This window comes from Platichthys flesus, chromosome 24 (assembly GCF_949316205.1).
Source record: "Platichthys flesus chromosome 24, fPlaFle2.1, whole genome shotgun sequence".
In the NCBI taxonomy this organism is placed as follows: Eukaryota; Metazoa; Chordata; class Actinopteri; order Pleuronectiformes; family Pleuronectidae; genus Platichthys; species Platichthys flesus.
Genome location: NC_084968.1, coordinates 4,555,518 through 4,579,940, shown reverse-complemented (window position 1 = coordinate 4,579,940; position 24,423 = coordinate 4,555,518). Strand labels below are relative to the sequence as shown.

General features: G+C 42.9%; 4 protein-coding genes across 7 annotated transcripts; 3 read left to right on the top strand and 1 right to left on the bottom strand.

The window, feature by feature from the left end:
- Nucleotides 1–15: 15 nt before the first annotated feature.
- cldn7a (claudin 7a) lies at nucleotides 16–5,731 on the top strand. Its single transcript, XM_062384155.1, has 4 exons — nucleotides 16–450; nucleotides 2,428–2,592; nucleotides 4,462–4,546; nucleotides 5,079–5,731. Exons 1-4 carry the CDS (start codon nucleotides 228–230, stop codon nucleotides 5,245–5,247), a joined length of 642 nt encoding a protein of 213 aa, XP_062240139.1. The 5' UTR covers nucleotides 16–227; the 3' UTR covers nucleotides 5,248–5,731.
- Nucleotides 5,732–8,292: 2,561 nt separating this feature from the next.
- Nucleotides 8,293–10,564, bottom strand: si:dkey-112a7.4 (uncharacterized). The gene is made up of 3 exons (XM_062384156.1): nucleotides 10,276–10,564; nucleotides 9,655–10,001; nucleotides 8,293–8,823 (listed from the first exon to the last, which is right to left on the bottom strand). The coding sequence occupies exons 2-3, from the start codon at nucleotides 9,833–9,835 to the stop codon at nucleotides 8,744–8,746; spliced, it is 261 nt and encodes an 86-aa protein (XP_062240140.1). The 5' UTR covers nucleotides 9,836–10,001; nucleotides 10,276–10,564; the 3' UTR covers nucleotides 8,293–8,743.
- A 2,581-nt stretch (nucleotides 10,565–13,145) lies between these two features.
- LOC133949950 (cornifelin homolog B-like) lies at nucleotides 13,146–18,417 on the top strand. Of its 2 annotated transcripts, XM_062384066.1 has the most exons (5): nucleotides 13,147–13,538; nucleotides 13,612–13,677; nucleotides 14,410–14,527; nucleotides 14,620–14,774; nucleotides 17,087–18,417. In XM_062384066.1, the coding sequence occupies exons 3-5, from the start codon at nucleotides 14,413–14,415 to the stop codon at nucleotides 17,258–17,260; spliced, it is 444 nt and encodes a 147-aa protein (XP_062240050.1). In that variant the 5' UTR covers nucleotides 13,147–13,538; nucleotides 13,612–13,677; nucleotides 14,410–14,412; the 3' UTR covers nucleotides 17,261–18,417. The 2 variants fall into 2 exon arrangements, with proteins under 2 accessions (XP_062240052.1, XP_062240050.1); XM_062384068.1 differs by lacking the exon at nucleotides 13,612–13,677 and having other exon boundaries at nucleotides 13,146–13,538.
- Nucleotides 17,748–24,140, top strand: ponzr4 (plac8 onzin related protein 4). 3 transcript variants are annotated; one of them, XM_062384071.1, is made up of 4 exons: nucleotides 17,748–18,870; nucleotides 19,855–19,968; nucleotides 20,236–20,390; nucleotides 21,514–24,140. In XM_062384071.1, exons 2-4 carry the CDS (start codon nucleotides 19,863–19,865, stop codon nucleotides 21,631–21,633), a joined length of 381 nt encoding a protein of 126 aa, XP_062240055.1. In that variant the 5' UTR covers nucleotides 17,748–18,870; nucleotides 19,855–19,862; the 3' UTR covers nucleotides 21,634–24,140. The 3 variants fall into 3 exon arrangements, with proteins under 3 accessions (XP_062240055.1, XP_062240054.1, XP_062240053.1); XM_062384070.1 differs by having other exon boundaries at nucleotides 19,836–19,968; XM_062384069.1 differs by having other exon boundaries at nucleotides 17,754–18,870; nucleotides 19,852–19,968.
- Nucleotides 24,141–24,423: the final 283 nt, after the last annotated feature.

The following is a 24,423-nucleotide window of genomic DNA, read 5'->3' as shown; positions in this document are numbered from 1 at the left end:
TCACACCATCAGCTACATCTTGGAAGCCCATCCCCGACTCAAGACCCCCGGCACACACCTCGGGAGCCACACGGACACCGCAGCAGCAGCATCCTTTAACGACCGTTATCAGAACTTGGGAGCGTTGCATCCGTGGAGGTCTCTAACTTGCGGAGGCTGATTCGTGCGCAGCCGCATCATTTGATATTTTTTTGAGGGGGGGAAAGTTGATTTTTTTTTTTTTTACGATGGCAAACTCCGGTATCCAGCTGCTGGGATTCTTCCTGTCTCTCATTGGCGTGGTGGGGCTGATCATCGGGACCGTTCTGCCGCAGTGGAAGATGTCCGCGTACATCGGGGACAACATCATCACGGCTGTGGCCATGTACCAGGGACTGTGGATGTCCTGCGCCTTCCAGAGCACCGGGCAGCTCCAGTGCAAGATCTACGACTCCATCCTGCAGCTGGACAGTGAGTAGGACTCAATCTGACTACATCTGTGCCTCCATGTGCTTACTTCTTCTTTTGTTTTATCATTTGATTCCATTAAAGTGGCGTCAGAGCGCAGAGTTGCGTCCTCCTCATCCACTCGTCCTTCTTTTAAAAGCCCCCTGTGAACCACGCTGTTTTTACTGATCAGCTTCACAGCCTCAGGCTGCAATCTGCTCATCACATCCCATAATTACCATCCGCTGTTATCACCAGCAGATACAGTGTGCACATTGTCTTCTCCTCTATTAGGCGTCCTTTCATAGAGGCAGCTGGGGGAGTGGGAAAAAGAAATGATGAGGGTTAAAAAGTTGAAGAAAACTCAAGGAAACCTTCCTCCCACCTGCTTAAACACAAACTCACTTACAAGGTGACACATGAACCAAGCAGCATTCTTCTGGATGGGCGCCGAAGAAATAAAACTATTTTAATTTATTGCCATGTTCTTATTTCTATATTGTGTTAATCACTCTCCACTGCTTAAACCAGTGAATTTCCCCAGCGTGGGATCAATTATGCTGATTTTATCTTATTGTCCCACACAACAAGCTGCAGCTCTGCTTCACCAGAATCTCTGTATTAAATAAAACACCGCGGCAATTGTTGCAAAAGATGTTGCCAAAAATAATCTGTGTCAACACAGTGGCCATGGTAACTAAACCACAGAGCGTGCAGGCATCACAACTATCTGCTGGACACAAACCATCACTATGATTTATTTTGATTAATGACAGTTATTCAAGGAGACGTGCCCACCGCCCGGGCAGCCACAACTGCGTTACACCTTATTTGCTCACTGACAATGACAGAGGTCATTAAAGTCTCTGGAGTAAATTAGAGTTCCATCTATGGACAAATACTATCCTTTTTTTTGCAAACATCATTTAAAACAAAAACTTTGTCGGCTGATGTATACGATCAAGCTGATGGAATCACAGTATATCTGGTGGATTCTGATACACTGATTGCGTTATGATGACTGAATACAGTATAGGCTTATTAATGAGCTGGATAACAAACAGGCAATATGCCCAAACAGCCTTTTGGTGTCTGACCCTTTGTCCGTCTGAGATAATCTGATTCATACAATGTGAAGGTACAGGGGCCTCATACATGTTCTTAATGTGCAGATTGCTGAATTCAAACAAAGTGGGGGCCCACAGCTCATTTTTGAAGGGGTACATTACCCATGATTGGATAAAATCAAGTCATTCACTTGTGTGCGACAGTGCCAATCCTGCTCAGAATCTGCGTTTGCCGTTTAATCCACCCTATTGTTTCCCGTTCCCTCGGTTTTATAGAGTTCTCGCTCTTCTCTCTCTTTCTCTCTCTCTTCTACATCCTCTTCCCCTCAGTGTCTCTCTACCCATCCCTCAATCCCTCCCTCGCCGCTGGAGGGTTTTGTTTGTTTGGACAGGGCAGGGATGGCCTAGACTGGCACAGACTGGTTCTAGGTGGACGGAGGGTGGTGGTGGTGGGGGTGTTGGGGCACCCTCGCGGTAGGTTTACAGTGTGAAGCGGGGGAGGGGGGTTGCTGACGGATGATGATCCTGGGATCCTCACAGTCGTGGCAGAGCCGGCCTCCACCTCTCAAACAGCCACAGATGGGGGGGTGGGGGGCAGTGGAACACAGAGTGTTTGTGTGTGCCGATGTGTGACAGTGTGTATCCCATGGTTTCTCTTCCAGGAAAAAACTCACATTAAAGTGTCCTCAAAGGCTTCTATGAATGTAATTCACAGCCTCGGCACACACTCATAAAGCTTCTTTGATAGGACGGTCTATTAGTCATTCCTCATTGTTTTCTACATCTCACGTTTGCACTTTGCAAACAGGATTCAATATTGAACTTGATGAGCCCCTTCCCACATTCCACCACGCGACAGAGCACACATTTACTGTACTCCTCTTATAAAAATGATAACCATTCCCCCCCCCCCCCCTTTCTCTGTCTCCCCCAGGTTCGCTTCAGGCCACTCGTGCCCTGATGATAGTTGGCATCATCGTGTCAATCGCAGGGTTGGGCGTGGCCTGCATGGGAATGAAGTGCACCACCTGTGGAGGGGCCAACAAACTGCGCAAGTCCCGCATCGCCATGACAGGGGGCATCATCCTCCTCGTGGGCGGTGAGGAGGGGCATACTCCTTTTATTACATTTTCACAGATAAGTTTCCAAATTTAACACGGCCACTGCAGTGATCTACAGCACGTGTAAGGTTCATTGACTAACCAGTCTCAGCAAAGGGTAAAAGACCACTGGATAAGTTATAGAACTCATTTTATTTAATAAATAATAAAACCATGGTAGACCACACTAAAATGAGGGCTAAGCATCTGCGCTTGTGGCATTTTCCTATGTATCCGAGTTTTTAGACATGAAATCTGGAGGATGACAATTAGGTCAGGCCTTTCAACCATGAAGAAAGCGGAAGGGGATTTTTTCGCAACAACACAGAAATCTCAGGGGCAGTCAGGTGAGGGGTGGAGCAACAGATTCCCACGTTATCCAGAGTTTTTCCCAAGGGGCCGGTGGGAGAAACCACTCAGACAATCTGCGGCCTCTCGATCGGACGGTTGCCTTCTGACATCCAGCCCCTATCTTCAGTTCAGTGCATGTCTGAGAGCGGCTTACTTGGAGAAAAAAAGACTCTCTCCTTGCAATCGAGTGAACGCCAAGGGTCAGCTGCACCACAGGTCGGTTGCTTCCTCACAGACCTCACGCTAGATATTCAACATCGCTCTCCAAGGAGTCCAACTCTGTCTTAAAACTGCTTCACATGGACCCTGGCCTGCAGAACACATGAGGGAAACGAGGGACCTCTTCACAGATATTCACTTGAATCGTACATGCATCCTACAGGCACACTGCATAGTTGAGGGGAGAGCCATTTTAAATATTCATTTAGTCTCACAGGCATAACTTACCTGCGCACATTGGAGGACCACTGTGTTTGCTGCAGGTGGTTTAAATACACTGCAGCTTGGAGGCACACTCAGACACCTGCCTTCAATCCTAAATCCTAAATCTAAATCACAGCCATCGGCTCACAGCAAACGTGATGTCACAGGCTGTGAACAAAATTATTTACACTTTGTATTATACCTTTAGGAATCAAACTCTTGCTTGTGTTCACATTTGCTCCTAGTCTCTGCTGCGAGCGCAGTGCATGATGGTACATATCGCTTGGTAGTGACCATAAGTTGTAGACAATTGTTCATGAGGCATCATGGGAAACAATGAGTGCACTATATAGGCAATACAACATTTCACTTAACATGCAGACACCACTACAGCCCATGGTGTAGTGGGCTGTATAGTGATAAGTGAGTGATATCGGACATAGCTAAACACACACACACACACACAACCCGCTCCCAAGCACTGAGCCACCAACTAGTGTGAAAGTGAGCCAGTGTGATGGTATGAATAGATTTCCACCCTGCTGCACACACTTTTTCATGTCAGGTGTGAATGTGAATTCCCCCTAAAGTTAGCAATCAAAGAAAAGTCGTTTTGACTTATTCTCAACTTGGCTAAGCCTCTTGTTCATACTCATTGTACCTTTCTGTGAAGCCTGTGAAGCAAAGCCTCAGACCTCGTGAGCAGCTGAAATACTTGAGAGTATCATGTCTGGTTCCAGTGATGAAACTGCCCCGGTTGTAAGATATTTCATCCTGACTCACCTCGCCATCACAGAGAGGCTTAGATCTCCTGGATATCACACGACATGTGGGAGGAAGTTTGATCCCCAGTCCAAACAGCTTTCCTCCCACTCCCCTGCCCCGGCCCCCCAGAGGTCACTAGACTGAATGAGACCACTTCTCCGGGATCTAACGTAAAGGGTCAAACTGGCTCTGAAGAGGCCGGGAACACTGAACGCTAACTGTGCTGTAGTCCATAGCTACCTGGTGACTACAAAGGGGAATTCAAAGCATGTGTGATCTCTCATGATTTGGCGACGGACTGATTGACGGTTGACTTTCTCTCCTCTCAGGTCTTTGTGCCATCGTAGCGTGCTCCTGGTTTGCTCATAATGTGATCCGGGCTTTCTACAACCCGTACACTCCTGTCAACACCAAGTGAGTAACCAGTAACTGTATATCGAGAAGATCATTACCACGATCTCATATGACTGTGAAATATGAAACTACACACAACAGATGGTTAACTTAGCTTAGTTTAAAGAATACAATAACAAAATGTGTTAAAACTTGTTTTTTGATTCATAAAGAAAGTTCCACATATACATTCTATATACTTTACATATATAGACGTGAGATCCAACATTTTGCAGATAGAAAATGCTGGACTATTCCTTTAAGTTTGAATATATTGTACTATAATGTTTCTATTTACTGTACTGCATTTGTTACTATACTTCGTCATATGATGATATATTGTTTTTTAACAGATTAATCAGAACAGTTGTTACATTAATACAGTTTATAGATAAATGAATCAGGGATCAACACAATATATAATTGATATAATGTAGATAATGATGAAGAACACTTGAGGGACCATGTTTAATAAATAGGTTACTCTTCATACTGTATAAGTAGAATTTCCAACGTAGCATCGCTCTTTCTCTTCTCGCCTCATCGCCAACAGGTTCGAGTTCGGCGCAGCCATCTTCATCGCGTGGGGGGGCTCCCTCCTGGACGTCCTCGGTGGGGCCATGATGGCCGCCTCCTGTCCGAGAAAGAAGCAGGTCTCCAAATATCCGTCCATGGCCAGCTCCCGCTCCGGTGCGCAGAGCGGCACGAAGGAATACGTCTGAGAGCGCCCCCTGTCCTCTTCTCTGCGGTGGGACTCAGACAAAGATGCCCCCCCCCGCCCCCACCAACACACACACCTTGATGCAGCATCGCCGAGGAGTCAAACTGAAGTTGTGAATCACAGATGCAAAGCGTTACAGAAATGGGACACATTTATTTTCCTTTCCTTTCAGGCGACCCCCCCCCCCCCCCCCCCCCTTCCCATCACACAGCAGTCCCACTTATTCCAATGAACAATGTCTCACACCCCGTGCACACATTCCACAATTGTTTACAAGGGGGCCTCGCAAACACATTATAATTGGATCCCCTGACTTAATAGACAACCCTCAGGGTGGAAACTCCTGTAGCCTAAAGCGTGGATTGCAGCCAACCCTTGCACGTCCGTGTCACACCCAGCGTGCATTAGCGGTTGCCATGTAATTGAAAGTAATCAATTCCAGTTTGGTGTTTGGGCTGTGAATCAAGGCGGGGGGGGGGGGGTCTATACAACAGAGGTGCAGGCTGACAATGCAGTGTTTTTATATTAACCGGTGGTGGTTCTAAAATAGCTTTTTACGCTGAGCAGGGTGCGACTTCACACACAGGGCTCAGTCTGTAGGGTGAGCGTATCACAGAGGCCTTTTTTTTTACTACAACACTCACTACACTACACTACACTACAGGCCCCGCACCTCTTCATACCGGTCTGTTACAAACCCGGCGCAGTGACGAAATATTTCATCGCGCAGTCACAGCCTCCATATTCGCCACCATGGGAATAAACTGCCTCTATTTATTTAGTAGTTTTTGTTTTTGGCTCATGTGTAGATTTACATAATCGGTAGTTCACTGTGGCCCCTTTTTGTAGCTGTCATGTGTTTGTTAAGATGTTTTGTGCTCTGAACAGTGTCTGCTGTTTTTTTAATGTCATAGTTTTATACTCTTGGCTCATCCAGCAGGTAATGTGTCATGCAAAAAAAAAGGAATGAAAGAACATTTTTAACATGTACAACAGAACTTATATAATAAAGACATTGCAACATTGGTAATCGAGTTGTGGTCAAACTGTGATTAACTAAGAATGGCACTTAGTAGAGTAATACCTATGCTAGGCCCGAAAGTCCCCTTATAAAAAGACAAATTAATTTCTCTATATCTGGATTTGTGTTTTGGTCTTCACCAAATTGCACAAAATTATAAATATAATTCTCTAGGGCTTTAAAAAGAAAAAGTCCAAGATTTATTCTTTGAGATATTGCCCTGTTTCGCAATGTTAAAGAAAGTTATTTGTATCCGCACCAATGGCTTCTTCCTTGGGTCATAACCTACACCTCCCCTAAATTTCATAGTATTCAGCAAAGTATTTTTTGTGTAAACCTGATCATAAACGGAGACATGCAGACAAAATATTATCTCCTTGGGGGAAGTATCACGAATTTACTTCTGATAGAATTAAGAGAATCTTTTCTTGGCTTGCTGCCAATTGTCTTGGCTGAGGCGGTAAGTTCTTTTTTTCATTTCACAGAAATTAACCGTATTATTTTGTTCTTAATTCAGTGTCAATGCTACAAAATGCAGTAAATTTCGATGAATATGAATAAAAAAATAAAAGTTGGAATATGTTAATTAATATAAAAGGGAAATTGTAGATTTTTACTGGATAATTAAATTGGTTAATGGTCTTGAAAACATTTGATTTTATGTAAACTTATCAGATAGTGAATCCATTTGTCCTTTTACATCGTGGTTATGGACTCAACTGTTTTATACCTCTACAGCTTTCGTGTGTTGTGCGATAGTAAAAAGAATCATAACACAGAAATTACAAGTCAGGTAGATGCATTTTTAAGTATCAATCACTGCATTTCGCTGTTTCAGAACACAACGGACAAAAGTGCATTAGAACAACAGAGAAAAAAAAAACTTGCAAATCAGCCATGTTTAAGTACATTCACTTAACATAACACAAAATTGCAAAGATACCACAACGATTTGTCTTTATATTTCTCGAGATCGCTTCTCGAGACGTCGACCGGGTTCCATGCAAACGGCGGCCGCGAAAAAATCCTGAACGACGACCTCCGAGTCGGAGAAGAAACTGAGTGAGTAGAACGCAGCGCTTCCGCCACACAAAGTGGACTAGTAACAACTCCACAGCCAACTAAGTAACGCGACACCAGCCTGCTCCTTTACAGACATTATGTCACTCCGAGGTCCACTGCAATCACCATTTAAAAATATAAATCAAGGTTAAGATTGTCTCAGCAACACGAGCTAATCCTAGGCTGCTTGCTGTCAGGATCCCATACTGCAATTGTAAAGCGACGGTTGACCTAATCATCACACAGTCAACCCGAACCTGCAATTCCCTATGACGCCCACTAGGAGCAGCTCAACAATCATCTGTTGTAAATATATTACATATAATTTGGCATCCGGCTATTTTTTTTATCCAAACATTGAGGAATTTCAATGACCTTTTATCACATAGGTGCAGCCGACTACTGGGAAACCCCGGCGTAGAAAACAAAAACACAACCTTGTGTTGTTGTTTGTGATATCCAAATGCTGAGTCTGCAGCTCCAGCTCCAGCAACTCAGCGCCATCTAAAAAAGAGCCAAAACGGTGGCGTGGTCTGAAACCCTGCCCACACACAGCTAGCCCTTGGCAGCAGGAGAACCGGTCACTGATGCTTTTCACAGACTCCATGCATAGAATTCTGCAACATGTCACCGCACATCACAGGCATTCCCACAAAGTGCACCATTTGGAAAACATAGTAAAATCTCAAGTCGCACGGGGACGGATAAGCAGCATCCGTCCAGAAACGAGAACGAAGAAGCCATTACAACACGAGAAAGTGTCATCCGTTGGTTTAAATAATTAGCAGTAGTTTTTTTTACTTCTTCTTTTATAAATAGCGAGCTTTCATCCACTGGAAAAATAGTACAGCGCTTGCATCAGTGTGAGAGTAGAGAACGATAGTCATTGCACAACCAAAGCTTAATGTTTTACCTGCGTGATACACATTAACAGGCGTGTGTTAACCCCCCCACCCACCCCCGCCCTCCCCCCGGACAAATCAGTAACCCCGGCCGGTGAACGCTCAGGCGAGACGCCGCTCGTCCTCTCACCGGCCTCCTCAGTGCAACTATAGAAATGTAGCCCTTTTTCTGAGAAGCTCTGAAAAAATATACACGCTCTCCTCCACATCCCACTCATAATCCTGATAGTCTGTGTGTGTGTGTGTGTGTGTGTGTCGGGGGGGGTGCAATACAATTACTTCACAGTATGACCAAAGTTAAATAAACACTATATACAATCAGAGGCTTCGGCCGGCGCTAAACGAGCCGCTCTTTGTGCCGCGTTGAGCCATCAGACACTTCCAGTAGGACACTTGACGCGATCGAGGCCAAGATCGACCGACGTGGAGGTTTGGCGTCTCTCCCGCTGAGGTGGGTGGGGGGGGGGCTGCTTCACTCTTTCTTTCTTTTTTTTGGCACTTCGCGGTGAAGTTTAGGAGATGGGAGAGAGGGAGACGGGACACTGCCCGTTGTTGTTCATGATGTCGTCCACGTCTTCGTCGTCCAAATCCACTGAGGGGGGAAAAGGTCAGAAGGTCAACGAGGGGCGACTCTGCAGGTTGCTTTGGTTTCACACTAAATCAACATATACCTGATAAACATTTTCTACTTTCTTAGAGAGAAGAGAAAATGGAGAATGATGCTTCCAAGAATTATTGCTTGGAAGATTTTACAATTTTCAAATTACAACAATGGTTCAGAGATGGCATTTATGTGATGCCTGCACACCCTTCGCGACATTTTGGGCTTCAAATATCAGCTGTACTATTAACATTTCAATATTCTTCTTCACCTTCAAAAAAAAGAAGAAATCCAACTACTTTATCTTAATCCCTGGGAATGGGCAGTTCGTGGAAGTACATTTAAAATGTGTTCTCCTCTAAAGGGTCTGTTCATTTCTGCAACAAACGTTGCATATGCAAAAAAGAACTGAATAAAACCGTGTGTATTTGATGTTCTGCTGTTTGATTAAAATCTGCAGAGAGCATTAGGAGGGAGGTTCAAGAAAATGGAATAGAATAACAATGCCTATAATACAAATCCGATAATTATATTAATATTCTAACCACAGGGACAATAATCTAATTAGGAAACTAATGCTTTAATCTTTACAACAATAATCTTACAAATTAAGGGGGAAATTCTGAGAAAAAAACCCAATGAATAATCAAGAAAGTAAAACATTTTAAAAGAGAAAAGAAGGAATGAAAACAGGTCTATTGATACTTATAGTTGTTATGTATAATAACATTCTATATGTGTGCAGCTGCTGAACTCATCTTGAGTATTTTACATAAAGCTGCAGTCTCCTGCACCTGTCCAACACAAAGGGACCTCACTCACCTTTCTTGGACCGACCGATCTGGCCCAGTTTGGGCGCCCTCTGTCCGAGTCTCTGCGGGTTGGAGCCGCCGCCGTGCCCGTTGACCTGGGGGTGTCCCGGGTTGTACTGGCCCGCCGCGCCGGGCTGCCGGGGCGGCCCAGCGGGCGGGATGAGCTCGGGGATACCTGACGCTCCGTACATCTCCACCGCACGCCTGCTCTCCCGATCGGCCGCTAGATGTCCTCCCACTCCAGGCGTCGCTGCGTCGTGTCTGTGGAGCCACTCACTTCCGCAATGGCATCGAACGACGAATGTATGGACAGCACGACAACCCGCAAGGGAGCGAGAGGGAGAAAGTCCTCCGTGCCTGTGAACGGAAGCAAATACGTCCGTCACAAATGGCGCTCCTGCGTTAGGGGGCTCGGTGGCCGCTGCGCACCAACACTTGTTTACACTGAAATAAACGATGTGTGCTTTTCCTCGAACAGGTGAAGCCAATGTTTCCCTGACATTCATTCCACAGTAACGTGTCCACGGTTAAAACCCACTTTTCTTCCCCCGCTGACAAAAGCAGCGGCACCCGATCGCTTCCGGTCGGGTCCTTAACAAAACGCAGTTAAACGTGATAAACACGACCTCACCTCTTTATCGCTGAGGCCGCAGTTCAGAGCTGGATCCGCCGAACGCTGCTCGGAGAACTGTGTTGTTGTTTATCGGAGCTCGCTCTCTCTCTCTCTGTCTCTCTCTCTCTCTCTCTCCTGGTACCACACCGAGGAAGCGTCGATTTAAAGGGGCCTCTCGTCGTGTTCTCTGCCTCGGGGATTTCCTCGCATTGTGTCCTGACTCACGGCGGCATGTGCACGTCACCGCCGGGGCTGATGAAAGCGACAGTGCTGACACCTCGGGTTATTGCTGCGGAGGTGTGCCAAAGTTTTTGGAAGGCGCGCTGCGTAATTGCGCACCGGCGGTCATGCGCGAGAGTGACTTGGGCGTCAGCCAATGGGAAGCGCGACTGGATTATCCCCTCCCACCCCCCCGAGCATACATAATCCATGTACGTCTTCATGTAACATGCCGCTCAAGTTCCCACACTTTAAATAATAACCAGAAACCTATTTTATAAAGCTTTCTTTTTTTTAACAAAGCTAAAGCAGAATCATGACTAGCAACAATCAACAATCAAGATAATCAGGGGAATCGAATGAAGTTGTACATAATATATGTCAAACATAATTAAAAACATAACTACTTTGAAAGGTGATTGAAAGGGCGATGAATTTGGAAAAAACTAAACACAACAATAATTCAGAGAAAGTTACTAATCATGAATCATAAATCCTCGTAAACAGTGCATTCGCATTGTTATTCGGGATCATTTTTGTTATTCTTTATAGTCAAAAGTTGTAACATATGTAAGGCATGAACTTGGTATTTTATACCCCTGACCTCTGACAAGCATTGATTCCTTTATGTTTGGCGCCACATAGGGGCCACGTTTTACACAGAGGGGCCAATTACATGTCCGACGTCCATTCACAATTCCTGGTTGATTAAGGTGCATATTTGAGTCAATCCTTGTTTACTATTAGCTTGATAGCTTTGATTCATAGGCACTCATCATTGAACACTTTTTGAAAATTGTGACAAACTGTCATATTTATTATAAGTTTTGTCAGTAAGTTACTATTCTTTTTTTCAAGCCCACTGACAGGACACAGGAAATTTAGGGGCCAATCTTATTTTTAAGTTTGGGCCAGTGCCCCCTCGGTCCCACCTCTGGATTTACCCCAGGAGACATTCAAATGTTTTGTTGTTCAGATCAGCTAATTAGAACATTTTTAACTATTGCGTGAACATATTAGCATATCTGTATATTTTAGACATATACAAATCAATGTGAGAATGATTTTAGTCTCAGTTTTAAAACGCTGATCGATATAAAGTTAAACCCTGCTGAAAGAGCTCCAAATATAAAACATATTATGACTGAAAACCCATGCAGAGTTGAGACATTATCAAAACAAAATCCCACTGCTCAGCCTGCAGGCTCTCATCATATTTTTTGCATATTATACAACATTCAATTAAGCATTAGTCAAATATAAACTTTGACACACCGCTCTGTTAATAAGTCAATCTCTGCGGAGGGGGAGACTGTAAATGGTTGATGGGTAAGTCGTTATTTTTCCACATAGAGGACATCTTGCTCTTTTCCACTGTGTGCAGCTTTATCAGCCGGATTTCGTTTAACCAAAAAGCAAAGATACAGGCATGACTCAGATATTTGGGTTAAATATTTTCCACAGTGATGATATAACCCATGAGAGAGACTGATGAAAGGGGCAGACGAGTACAGTGCCCATTCTAAACCTGCCTGTTCTGTTCCAAACCCATCCTGGACCTCTCAGGATGCTGATGCAGACACCTGGGCTGGTGATTCAAATGGCTCAGGACGATCTAGGCCTTGCTACTGAATATTCCATTTCTGTCATTAGTGTGTGTGCTGCTACTGGAATCACCTCTCATAGCTACACAACCTAACTTAGCCTTTTAGAGCAAGCAAGAAATATATCCCTAAAAGTTGTGAGGTCTTTGTGAATTAGTCATGGGAACAGGAATATGTGGTGAATGATACCTTGTTGTCAAAAAATTCAAGTTGAAGACAATGTTGCCTCTTTTGAATCTTTATTTTTTCCCCTTTTGTTTCATATCCCTGTATATATATGATGATTATTATTGTACAGTGTTAATAACCAGGTCCTGCTGTCATTGATATCGACCTTCTTCATACAAAGAATGTCACCTGTGTTGATCTCCTGTGTGATCCCTGGTGTCAGCTGCAGCCCCTATGGGAGGGGCTATTCTCGACAGAGGTCGAATTCCCTCCACTAGGCCGTTCTCTTGTTTTGTTCACACACAAACAGTCATCAGATATCAAAGTGGAGGCTATATATATATATTATTATTTTATGGTGCTTCAGTGATGAAAACCCTTGCTTAAGGTAGAATTTCTGTTTCTTATACCACGCCTATAAATGTATAAATGAAAAGGAAGGTAAATAACACTTAAAGAGACACCTATCCATAATATAATATAATATAATATCTGAAGGATCATCAATGTCTCAACCGCTTACAATGGATTTACTTTTTTTGCTGCTGCAGTTAAATTTTTAAGGGGGTATCCGACATTTCATTCTTTTATTTCTGGTATAGATGACTTGCATTTCAAAGGGGTCTGCGTCCCATGAATCTGTTGCATGATTCTCCAAAATACCCAGGATATACTAAATGAGGTGCAATTTCAAGTGATGCAATTCAGTACTATGATCCATATCTTATATTTGTATTTGTCATACATCACTATGAACATTATAATAGGATTTATCCTGGTTATTGAGCCGAAAGTCCTAACAAACCTAGCACAGCTCTTCCATTTGAAATTCAATGATTTTTGAAAAAAAATACATTTTGTGATGACTCAGTGTTTTTTTTTTTTGTAGCTTGACAGTTTTGGGTCTCCAGCTGAGTAACTCCCAAATCAAAACATTCTTCTTTTCCACTGACCTCTGTAGGTAAGCAAATACCTTGACTGAAACTCCTGGTGTCAGGGATTCCTCGTTAGTCATCAGCTAATCTCTCACTCTGAGGAACCAAAACATTGTAGGTCAGCAGTTAGGGGAACAGAGGGCCTTGTTTTTGCCATCTTATCTGACGGCTCCATATTTACACCCAAAACACAGCAGTCAAGCAAAGAGTGCACACACACGCACACACACACACACACACACACGAAAGTCAAACTGAGAAGGCAGTTCGACAGGAAAAAGTGAAACACAGTTGATAGCAAAACCGTCCTGTACTTGCTCCTCCAAGGATCTTTGGAAACTAAACTCTTAGACGGGTAAGTCATCTATTCTTTATCTAAACAGCCCTGGTTGACTTTTATCCCTATTGAGATTTCACTCTATCTTCAGAGGTGGTGTGAATCATTCTGCTGACTGCAGCAGGTTGGATCAGAGCCATACTGAGAGAGAAAAAAGGTCAGTTATCCTTTACTGAGTTGAGCTGAAGAATAACGTGGAGACATGCAGGGATGGATGCCTTCTGACGGGGGGGGGGGGGGGGGGGGGGCATGGAAGATGGTTCTTACTAAACAGCTCACTGGCGGGACACTCTTCTCTTTTCCCAGTTTCCTGTAGATGATCAGTCACAGTCATTTTGAATTCTCTCTGTGGTTGATGTGTGGACCTGTAGCTGTAGATATAGAGACTTCCTATTATACACATCTCATATAAGTGCTATTTACTAGAAGGGCTCAGTAGAGCACATATCAATATCAATAATAATTATCAACATGATCATTTTATCTTTATTGTTAATAATAATAATATTGACTAACTTTATCAACGCTTTATAAACGCAATGCAATATACCAATGATTTCATTTGCAGATTTCAGATGGTGAACTTTCACTTAAAATAATAGGTTTTTAATGGTGTAGCTGTTGGAGACGTCACTCATCACCGCATCACCGTCACTCACCCTAAACATGTTCTTTAGGTTGTTGAAAGCCAACCACAGAAAATATGAGTCAAGCTTTAGTCAGCAGGAACAGACGCTGCAGGAAAACAAATTAACGGTCTTGACAGTAACGAGTAACCATTACCGAGGTGTTGCTGACTGTGTTTGGGGGGGGGGGCATGTTTGCATTATAAAAAAAAAAGGTTACATAGCAAGCCTCCATTATTCTTTTATTTATTTATTTGTGACAGTGGATGGACAGTTCAGGTATGTCTCGACGGGCGGTCCAGGTCCAGCCGGAGAGCAGGGTTCATGAGGCAGGTCAGTGGAGCACCGGCCTGTGTGAGTGCCATAAAGACATAGGGGACTGTAAGTACTCAGCATCACACATGTTTGTGGATTCACTCTATATCTGACCATCAGCGCTGAGTAACAGGTGTCATATTTTTGTGTACTTTCAGGCTGCTTTGCCCTGTGCTGCCTCCCAGTATTCACTTGCAAGGTGACCAGTGCGGTGGGGGCGTGTCCCTGCCTGCCTCTGCTGGACTGCATTGGCTGTGTGCCGCCGGCCTCTCTCGCCATGAGGGCTTCTGTCAGGGAACGATATGGTATACAGGTAATGAATAATAATAATAACATGATGAGGTACGCAGTTTAAAAAAAAAAGTATAATTTTTTCCCTCACTTACATCCCAACTGGATTGTTGGACACTGTTTTTCAGAAGCAATTGGGTAAACTAAAATCCCACTTGTCCCCATTGCCTCCGCCAAGGCCCTACAGTCCCCTTCAATTTAATCCAGCAGCACCAAACTTGTAGACTCAAAGAGAGTTCCCTTAATATTCTGGATCTGTTTTCCAATCCAAATCCACTGATCTGGATCTTCAATAGGGGCAAAACTTACAGGAAATAGAAAATGGTCTGGCTGGGCTACTCAAGGAATACAGATAGCCTATTCCCTGATGTAGTGTTTACCAGTAGGCCTACTGGAGATACTTTTTCCTGATTTTTACCCTGAATTGTTTGCTCCTGACTATTTCAGTTTCAATACATTGGTAATTTGATGTGCTATACGCATGGTGATGTAAAACTCCAGGTTGGTTGATACACCCTGCAGCACTCTCTTGATCTGTTTATTGTGAGCATAGAAATCCCATGTTTTCGCCCTGTGGAAAATGTGATTAAAACATGTACTATGCCGTGTGTGCAGTTGTTTTCTGCTGCAGTCATTATTTCGGTTTTCCTTCAACATGTGGTGCATCTCAAACATGTGTTTCCCTGGGATGTTTTCCTGTTCCTCGCAGTCCCGTGAGAAACAGGAAAATCCGGGCACCAACTTGAACCACATTGTGTCTCGATCTCAATAACAAAGAGCTGCTGGGGCTTTGAAAAATTACCACTGCCGCTGAGATAATGACACGTTTCAGTGATGCAAGTGATGACTGGGCTTTACTTTAGTGATGCAAACAGTGATTTGAATCTGTGTGGTGACAACAGATGAAACTAAGACTGAGGATGCAGTGAAACCAGGACATTCAATTAATATATCTACCCTAGAACCATAAATAACTTAATGAATAAACAGCAAACTGTTGTGGTTACCTTTAAAAAGCTTCCCAGGCTTCCCTGCCTATGCTTCTGTGTGCATGTCCCACAGACATCACAACTCCATCACCAATCACTGCACATCCACATGCAAACAGCGCTTAATCGAGGCCAAGGTGCTAGTTTGACGTTGGACTAACCAGCTTTCGGGACAGTGGAGTTAAGGCAGGAGGTGGGGGCGATTGGAGGCCAGGCAGGCGGCGGCTGGAGCGGTGCCATGTTAGAAGGAGGTGGTTGGTAATGTTGGCTCCTCTGGAGGCGGAGTGGGCCGTGGGCCGCTGCTGCCAGAGAATGAGCTACAGGAAGATGCCAGATTAGTTCTTATTGAAACAAGTCCCAGCATGTAGGTTGTTTATAAAGCAAGGCAACAATTCTCCAGTATAGCTTGTGTGTATCAGGACACGTGTTAAACGGACCGCAGCTCTTTGGATATGTGATGAACTCTATAGTGACCTTTTGCTGCACTCTGCTTGAACTCTGTTTTTCCTTTGTTCGAGGAACTCAGCTGACTGATAAGAACCCTTATCATACATGACCCTATTTCCTCTCCAACACATTTAGAAGGCAGCCTATAAGTCACACCTTTACTGACTATATGTTCCAACCACAGAACGATACATTCACACACTCACACCCCGCTTTTTTTTTTTTGGTCAGGGCGTAACCCACATAGACATCTCACTCACAGCATCCACCTCGCCTGTGTGACACTTTCTGCAGAAAGCTTGCGCAAATAAACTAACATCGAAGTTGTGGTCCCTTATGTCATGTTCAGCTTTGAGTTAGAGGGACTGATATTATGTTAGGTCTGGACTCAGCGGAGATGCAAGTAATAATAGGCGAATATCAGCTGATAGTGCTGACTCATGCCTTCTTGCTGTGGCGCTACGACTTCATGGATTCATCAACCCCTCAACCACCAGCGTTTCCATCTTGACGTCTCTCGCATGCTCTGCATCGCGGCTCCTGTTGCTAAGAGAAAAGACTTGGCTGCAAGACCCTTGTTGCTGTGTCACTGACAAACACACATTCCATCAAATACCTTACTTCTTCATGCACTTTGTCTGTAGCGTATTTATTTTAATTTGTTGATCTTTTTATTGTAAGGAATGTAGTAAAATTATGAGACTTTTTTAAGTGTAATTGAAACTTAAATGAACACTGTTAAATACTAAGGATGCTCATGAGTGCTGCAGGGAAATGAAACACTCGACTGGATTGTACATCGGAGAATAAACTGTCTTTCTCTGCACCTAAATGCAAATGTTCACCTTTTGTTCGAGCCTCCCACCTGTGTTCAGGCCTCTCTGTGCGTGTCTTACAGGGGAGTGTGTGGAGCGACTGCCTGTACGGATGCTGCTGCTATCCACTATCCTGGCTCCAGATCTCCAGAGAGCTGAAAAGGAGAGCAGCTTCCCACGCCTCCTCCTCCTCCTCCTCCTCCTCATCGGCAAGATACACGGCTCTGACCCCCCTGCAGGGGGCGCACTTGGTCTAGACACATCCACCACTTTTCTGCAGCAGTCCTCTAGAGACCAGGAGTTGATTTAATCACACTTCCTTCAGTCTGCAGCCGCTCCCTGTTACCTCGGAGAATTCAGCAGGGACACAATGTGTCCCAGAGAGAGGAAAGCTCCGTTTGTCCAAAGATGAAGTAAAAGAACTGTGATGAAAGTCAAGCAGGGGTCATTTTGCAAGTTGGCTTGGGTTTTATTCGAAAAGATTATTTTGATAAGGGAAAGTAATCAATTACATTTACTCAAGTAGTTAAATACTTTACTCATGAATCCTATTTGAATGCTATATTTTCACTTTGTTCATATCAATTGTAGGCTAATGTTGGTATCATGATATTTACTACACTAAGCATAGTGGACTACATTTACAATTAGGATTTTACTCACCCATGTGAAATGTATTTATAAATATGCAATTTATTGTTACAACTCAATCTTCTGATTCCTAAAAAATAATCTGAATAATTATTTGAATCTCAAAAGATACAAAAAGTCCAATATTTCCCAAAAGAGCAAAAGTTAAAACAAATTTTCCACAGGACAGTGCATACCTCCACCAGTCCCCCCTTAAATTTGATCAATTTGCACCAAATTGCACACACTCATAGCCTTTAGTTACCTAAATATGCCTTTTTTTTCATCAAGATCCATGAATTATTCCCTGGTAAAACAGTGAACATGTTGAAATATGCCTTGCAACATGAAATACAAATTCCTGGATCTGCCCCCTGCTCCAGATCTGCACCTGAAATGTAAGTGGGGTCCTCTCTGACAGCATTAACAAGCAAACTGACAGGGGTGAAAACTGAGGTAAAAACTTTGATGGATTTCAGAGGCCAACCAATTTTTTCAACTCACCACTAACCTTACTTACTCATCTCTTTATGCAACTGGTTTTGTGTTTTATTCATACATTCAGTTGTGTGGCCTCTTCCTTTGACTCGCTATATTTCCTTCGCATTTGTGTATGTGGGACCGAACCCTTAGAATCAACTAAGAGAGATTGGTTGTTTTTTAAATCTGCTAACAATCGCTCCCATCTAACCTCAATATGGTTCTAAGCTGAGGATCAGTGAATTGTCATGTTATTGTGTTCCATTGTCTATGTACAGTAATAAAAACTCAGATCTGGAAACATTTTATAAAGGTTAAACAGACAAGGGTGAAAACAAAACTTGCAAATGGCAGCGGCAACAACGAGAGAAGGATGGAGAACTTTCAAACAAAAGCTCAGAGCCACATGTCGCATGTGCCAGGGAGGATGAACGCTTTAGGACATTCTCTTTTCTTCTTATCTTTCCTCCATCTGAGAACTGACTTGCACTTTAAATAATGAGGTCATTTTGTGGTACAATGACAACTGAGCTTTTACCAGATGCGTGACGGCCAGATAGGCCCGATGTCTGACTGTCAAAAGGCTCTGACGCCCGTCGGACAGGACGGACCAGTCGCTGACATGCACGCTGCGTTGTCCCTGTCACGATCACCACATCTCGGCGGGTTTATAAGATGCCACAGTCCCCTGCAGATTCGTAAACATTTGGGCTTTGTCCCCAAAGTCTCTGCTCGCTCCAATTGGACAGACAGTAAGGTAGGACGATCCGCTAACGGAAGAATTTTATAGTTTATTATTTTGTTTTTAGAGTTGGCATTCAAGAAACCCTCAATGTCAAAATGGTTTGTCAATGGTTTTGCAACAGACTAAGTATGCTGTAACTTGAGGTGAAGAATTGCCATACACAGCTGTCAAGGAAATTCCGCAACCTGTGGATTTATGAAACCCTTTTAAAAGAAAACAGAAGTAGACAAAACGTTTACTCAAAGTGATTCCCAGGAACCACCAAGTCAGCATTTCTTAGAGATGATGTTCTGCAATTTATTCTACTTCAGAATTTTTTATTTTTTATTTCATTGGCAATAATGTTCTGAATCTCTATTTATTTTACCTCCAGCTGTTTCTGTTTTAGTTGATTCATCTGTTTAATAGATTTTTTTTGCTTCAAGTAAAATTGCATATGCTTTTATTTATTCCTACTGCTTTCATATTTTGCATTTGCTTTTTTGCTATTTTGAATATTTGACTATTTACTCTTTGTGTTTTCTTGGTGTCTTGGAATGTTTAAATTATTTTCTGTATCGGCCATATCATTAATGAGGTCTCTACCTCCATATATTTCTGAGGCAAATAAAAGTTGAGTGAATGAGTTAAACAATAGAAGTGAGTCCATTCTGGTGCCTTCTCTGCCTCAAATAACTGGTTCCTGCTAATGTCAGAGGAAACCAAGTCTGCTTTTCAGAAACAAAGACACGTTAGTGACTATACACGTTTGAAAGAATCCAGTGGGTTTGAAGATCTGGACAAAAATTACGCAAACCCACAAAAGAACATTTAGAGTACATCATACTTTTTGCCTTTTTTTAATGGATCTCTTCATGTACAGCTAAATTTCCATAGACAGTGATCAAACTGCTTTTATAAATTCCACCAACATTAGTATTTAGCCAAAAAAAAGCCTTTGTTGGGGCTTAAATCTGATTGTAAAGTTATATTCACAGTGACTGTTTTCTTCAGAAGCTAAAACCATGTCTGGGCAGATGGTGGTGACCCAGCCCCGGCCCTTCATCACGACCTCTTCATCCAGCCAATGGACCTCCAGCATCTGCGACTGCTTCGAAGACCTGCCCCAGTGTGAGTGCTCTTGTGCAGATGTAATCTGGCGTGGCGGCGCACATCTAGAGAGTGATAAGGAGAGATAGGTGGTGACATTTTTTTGACCCGGTGTGGAGACAAGCACTCGCTGTCTAAGTTCCTTGTGCGTGAGATTGAAAGCATGCAGATCCTGCAAGCTGATCTGGGTTTGAGAATGCCAACAGATTGGACATCAGTGGGTGTTGCCACGTACAATTCTGTGTTGTCTCCTTTTTCTGATGTGACTTGCTTGTTTGTTTTTTCCAGGTTGCTTGGCCTTTTGGTGCTTTCCCTGCTTCACCTGTAAAACATCGTACGAGGCCGGGGAGTGTGTGTGCTTGCCCCTGCTGGACTCTTTCGGAATCATCCCGCCTATAACCACAGCCATCAGGGTGTCAGTGCGTCAGAGATACGGCATCGAGGTAACCAGATTCACAACCGCTTTGATACTTAGGGTCAAAACCTCACTCTTTATCTGATCTCTGATCGTAACAGTCTGTTCCTCAAAACAGTATCAAAATGTCTTGTTAAGACTAAAGCATTGTTTGTAATGGGCTGTTCTCTTGTCCTGTGTTGATGCTCTGGAGTTACATCAGAATTATTCCTTACCATAAGTGAGACTCAAACAAATATGCAGTCACTTTTTATGTTTGTGTGCTGGACGTTGTGGGCAGAGCTTTTAAAAACATTCTATAGTGCAGAGTACTTTGTGTTCATCCTACCTGGTTTATCTGCAAAGGAGATTTTATAGTAATCATTGTTGTTCATGAAATGTAAATGAAAATGATTTAGATTTATTTGTTTTCACATTTGTGGTTTATATATAAGTTTAAACGATTTACTGAACTGTTGCTATTTTTTCATCCACCACGTTTGCTTTTTCAGAGGTCTGAAAAGCTATCAACACAATTTTCCGACCCCTGTCAAAACTTTTCAAAATAAAAGTTCTATAATTCAGCCGAATATAAAGATTAACTGCAACAAAACAAACATAATACTTTGACTTTGAAGGCATAACACCGTAAAGGTTCTCTGTATGTTGCTTCCATGACTTAGATCAGCACCTAATGCAGTCGTGAATGTGTGTGTCGGTCCGATAAGGTTAAATAAAAATAACCCTGCAGCAATTTATAATTGCAGTTTGACCTAATTACCCACCACTTCTGTAGTTTATCCAAAGACATGATCCACAGACTGAAGTCCCAGTGCTACACAATGCTTGTGGCCTCATGGTTCGGATTTTATTGATCTTTAATGTATTCCAAACTCTACACTGCACCTACCTTAACAATATAAATGCCGTGTGTGAAGCATATACGATGAGCGGTTCTCGAGATCTCCAGATACAGACAAACAGACGTTTGTGGAATAAGCAGGTAGATAGATCAACAATGATTAATGCTTGATGGCAACTGTTAGCCTTTTAAGTATTTGTTGACATTGAACTATCTTGTATGCATCAGTTTTATGCCACAGCTGCTATACTTTTGCATGTTTTACACTTCATATCCCATCGCTCCTCTTATCGTGTCTCCATCTTCACAGGGCACGATCTGCAGGGACTGCCTGTTCGCCTGCTGCTGCGGGCCCTGCAGCTGGTGCCAGATAGCGAGAGAAATCAAGATGAGGACCAACCCCATTACATTCGTCAGCATGTCAACCTGATTCTCTTTTTTTTGATCACTGGTAAAGCAAACATCATCGCCATCATCGGGGACTTCTCTTCATCATCAGGGCCTGTGATGTGTTAATGAGAGCAGGCCCTTTGAATCAACTGCGTTCTCATGTTTTCTCCGCACGTCTGCTTCTGTGGAATGTCATCGAGCAGCTAAGTCAAGATCAGCTGAACAATGGTCATAGAGGATTCCTCACTTACTGGAATGACAAAGAGATAAGCAGGTTTTTGGCCTGTGCGACAATCCACTGACAGATATTAGGGACGAGCCAGGGACAGTGGGATGTGTAGATTTCTTATTATTGTCACTTATAGATATGTTTCTTTACCATGTGCAAACATTCCTGTATCACTGGTTGCACTATACCACAATTACAATTTTTAGCTGACTGTTTTTCCCTTCTGTTTTATTTGCATTGCGTCTTTCTCCATTCATATATCTTGTTTATTCTATTTAAAACATGGCTGCTGTTATTTGTGTGTGATGTTGCTAACAGGTGAGCCCCCATTAGAGGCCGTTGCATGGTACAAAGGAAATAAACTGGGACTTTTAACCAAAGTACCTCCATACGTTGCTTCTAAGACGCTCTGGTGTGGTGATTGTCGGCTCAGGAATATTTTGATTGCTTACGTCCTCCATTTTCATAGCAAAACGACGTACCATTAATGAGCTTCTCCCTGGAGAGGTCAAGCAGGTCAAGCTGAGAGTTATCGCCCTCTACTGAAACAGGAGAGAAACTACTTCAGACGGTCTGATGTGCTTCTCAACTGTAGATTTTGAATTAAAACAGGTAATAACAGGTTGATGGAGAACTTATCCTCCCACGTTTAAATGAATGTTGGAATTTAAAATAAAAGGTGAAAGCCCTAATAAAGGGCTCATTCTAAAGCAATAAAAACAAAAGGATTATTAGTTCCAGGGAATTATAAGCTAATTAAATCATAATCATGGATATCATATTCCATTTATCCCTATCGATCCTCAAACATCCAACACACACCAGCATTAAGCATTAAATGCCACATTTGCCTCCATGTGATAAAATCACTTAGGTTAGGTGAAAAAGTTTCAGCACCAGTTGACTATTTATCAAACTCAACTCTAAACTCTGAACCAGAAAACACTGAAGCATATTTGAACACTGCTGGGCTTGATTTTCTAGTGTGCATGTGAAGCTCCCAGACTCGGTTAATATTCCCACAAACTTCAGGTTCGTGTGAAATTCCTGCAGGGACGTGTTTTGATGGATAGTAAACAACTGTCACCAAGTGACAGAACAAGGCAGGTATGTGAGTAAATGGTGTGAACGCTGTGATGCGGATTCAAAGGAGCCACATCACGGCAAGGAACAATAGTAGGAAGGAGAAGTTTGGAACCGGCGAGCGTCTCGGGAGCTTTGCTCAGATATTTGGGCTTCGGGTCAACTTTGAAAAAAAGGTGCAATGAATGTCGAGCGTGTCCCACGAGAAAAATTATGAAAGGTGTTTACTTTTTCACGACTTCCTTATTGGAGTGATCGCCACGGCAACACATGTGTTCATCAACAACCGTCAGCCTGGCAGTTGTGTTTATATAATTTCATTATATCTCCTGCTTGTTGTGTTGCCAGAGCATAATAAATGTGATATATTGATACATCACTGACTTCTCCAGTGTTCAGTAAGTCAGTCTGCCATAAGTCAATATCAATATTCTTAACACTGATGTAGTAAAGGCCAACAACCTTGTTTAGATGCAGCATCAAGTTTTCAGATGCACTTCACCTGAATCCACTGCGGTTGTTTTCCTTAACAACTGGACAAACTTCTTAATTTGTAATGTTTCAAGCACAAATCTGAAATGTTTTAAAAATCGTTCCAGGATATTTTAGTCTATCCCCGGATAAATTATTGCAAACCCATCAGAGCCTTTTTCGAGGGGCTGTGGGTTTATAGCTGATTTGTCTGTTTCACCTCCTCTGAGTATTTCTGTCTTCCTCTGGTGGATATACGTGGGATCACCCTCCAGAGATTATGTGTCCCATCAGGCCTTTCACCTGTGTCAATATCCTGTTTCCATGTGCACAACTGCTACATGATCCAGGCGAGATAAGATCAGTTTAACCTTGTGATTTAATTTGTGCTTAATTATGTTTTCTTGTTTAAAGAGCCAATGAATAAACATCAGATCTTGTCACTGGTATGGAGACTTCAATGTAAAAACAATTCCAAGTCCAAAATATGTCTTTGTTGTCAAATTGTTGTGTTTCTTCACAACCATTTGACAAACCCCCAAAACTGATTTTGTGACCCCAGTGTTTTGGTTTACTTTCTTTGCATTTCATGTGCATCTACGGTGGGGAGATAAAAGCGGACTGTTGGCGACTGTCTTCTATGCCCAGCCAGAGAACATCAAGTTATCAGCTCTCAGCAAATGATCTCAGCTCTTCGTCAGGGGGTTGTGACCTGGAAGGTCATGTGCAGAGCAGCTAACCTGTCAGCACACAGTCCAGTTTATAATTAACATGATTGAAAGATACTGACTGATAGCAGGGTTAATCAGTTCCCTGTTCCCTTGTGTAAGAGTTTCAAGAAAATATGCAGCTTTGAAAAAATAATAAAAATGGTAAAAAAAAAACCCGATGGTAATAACTATTTAATATACAATACATTTATTATTGGAGATAGTAACATGTTCCCACTCAGGATTAGTTTTTGAAAAGTTGAAGGGTTTATGCATTTTAAGAGAACAATCCGTGTGTGTGTGATTGGTGTTTCATTTGAGAGAGATGAGGACAAAC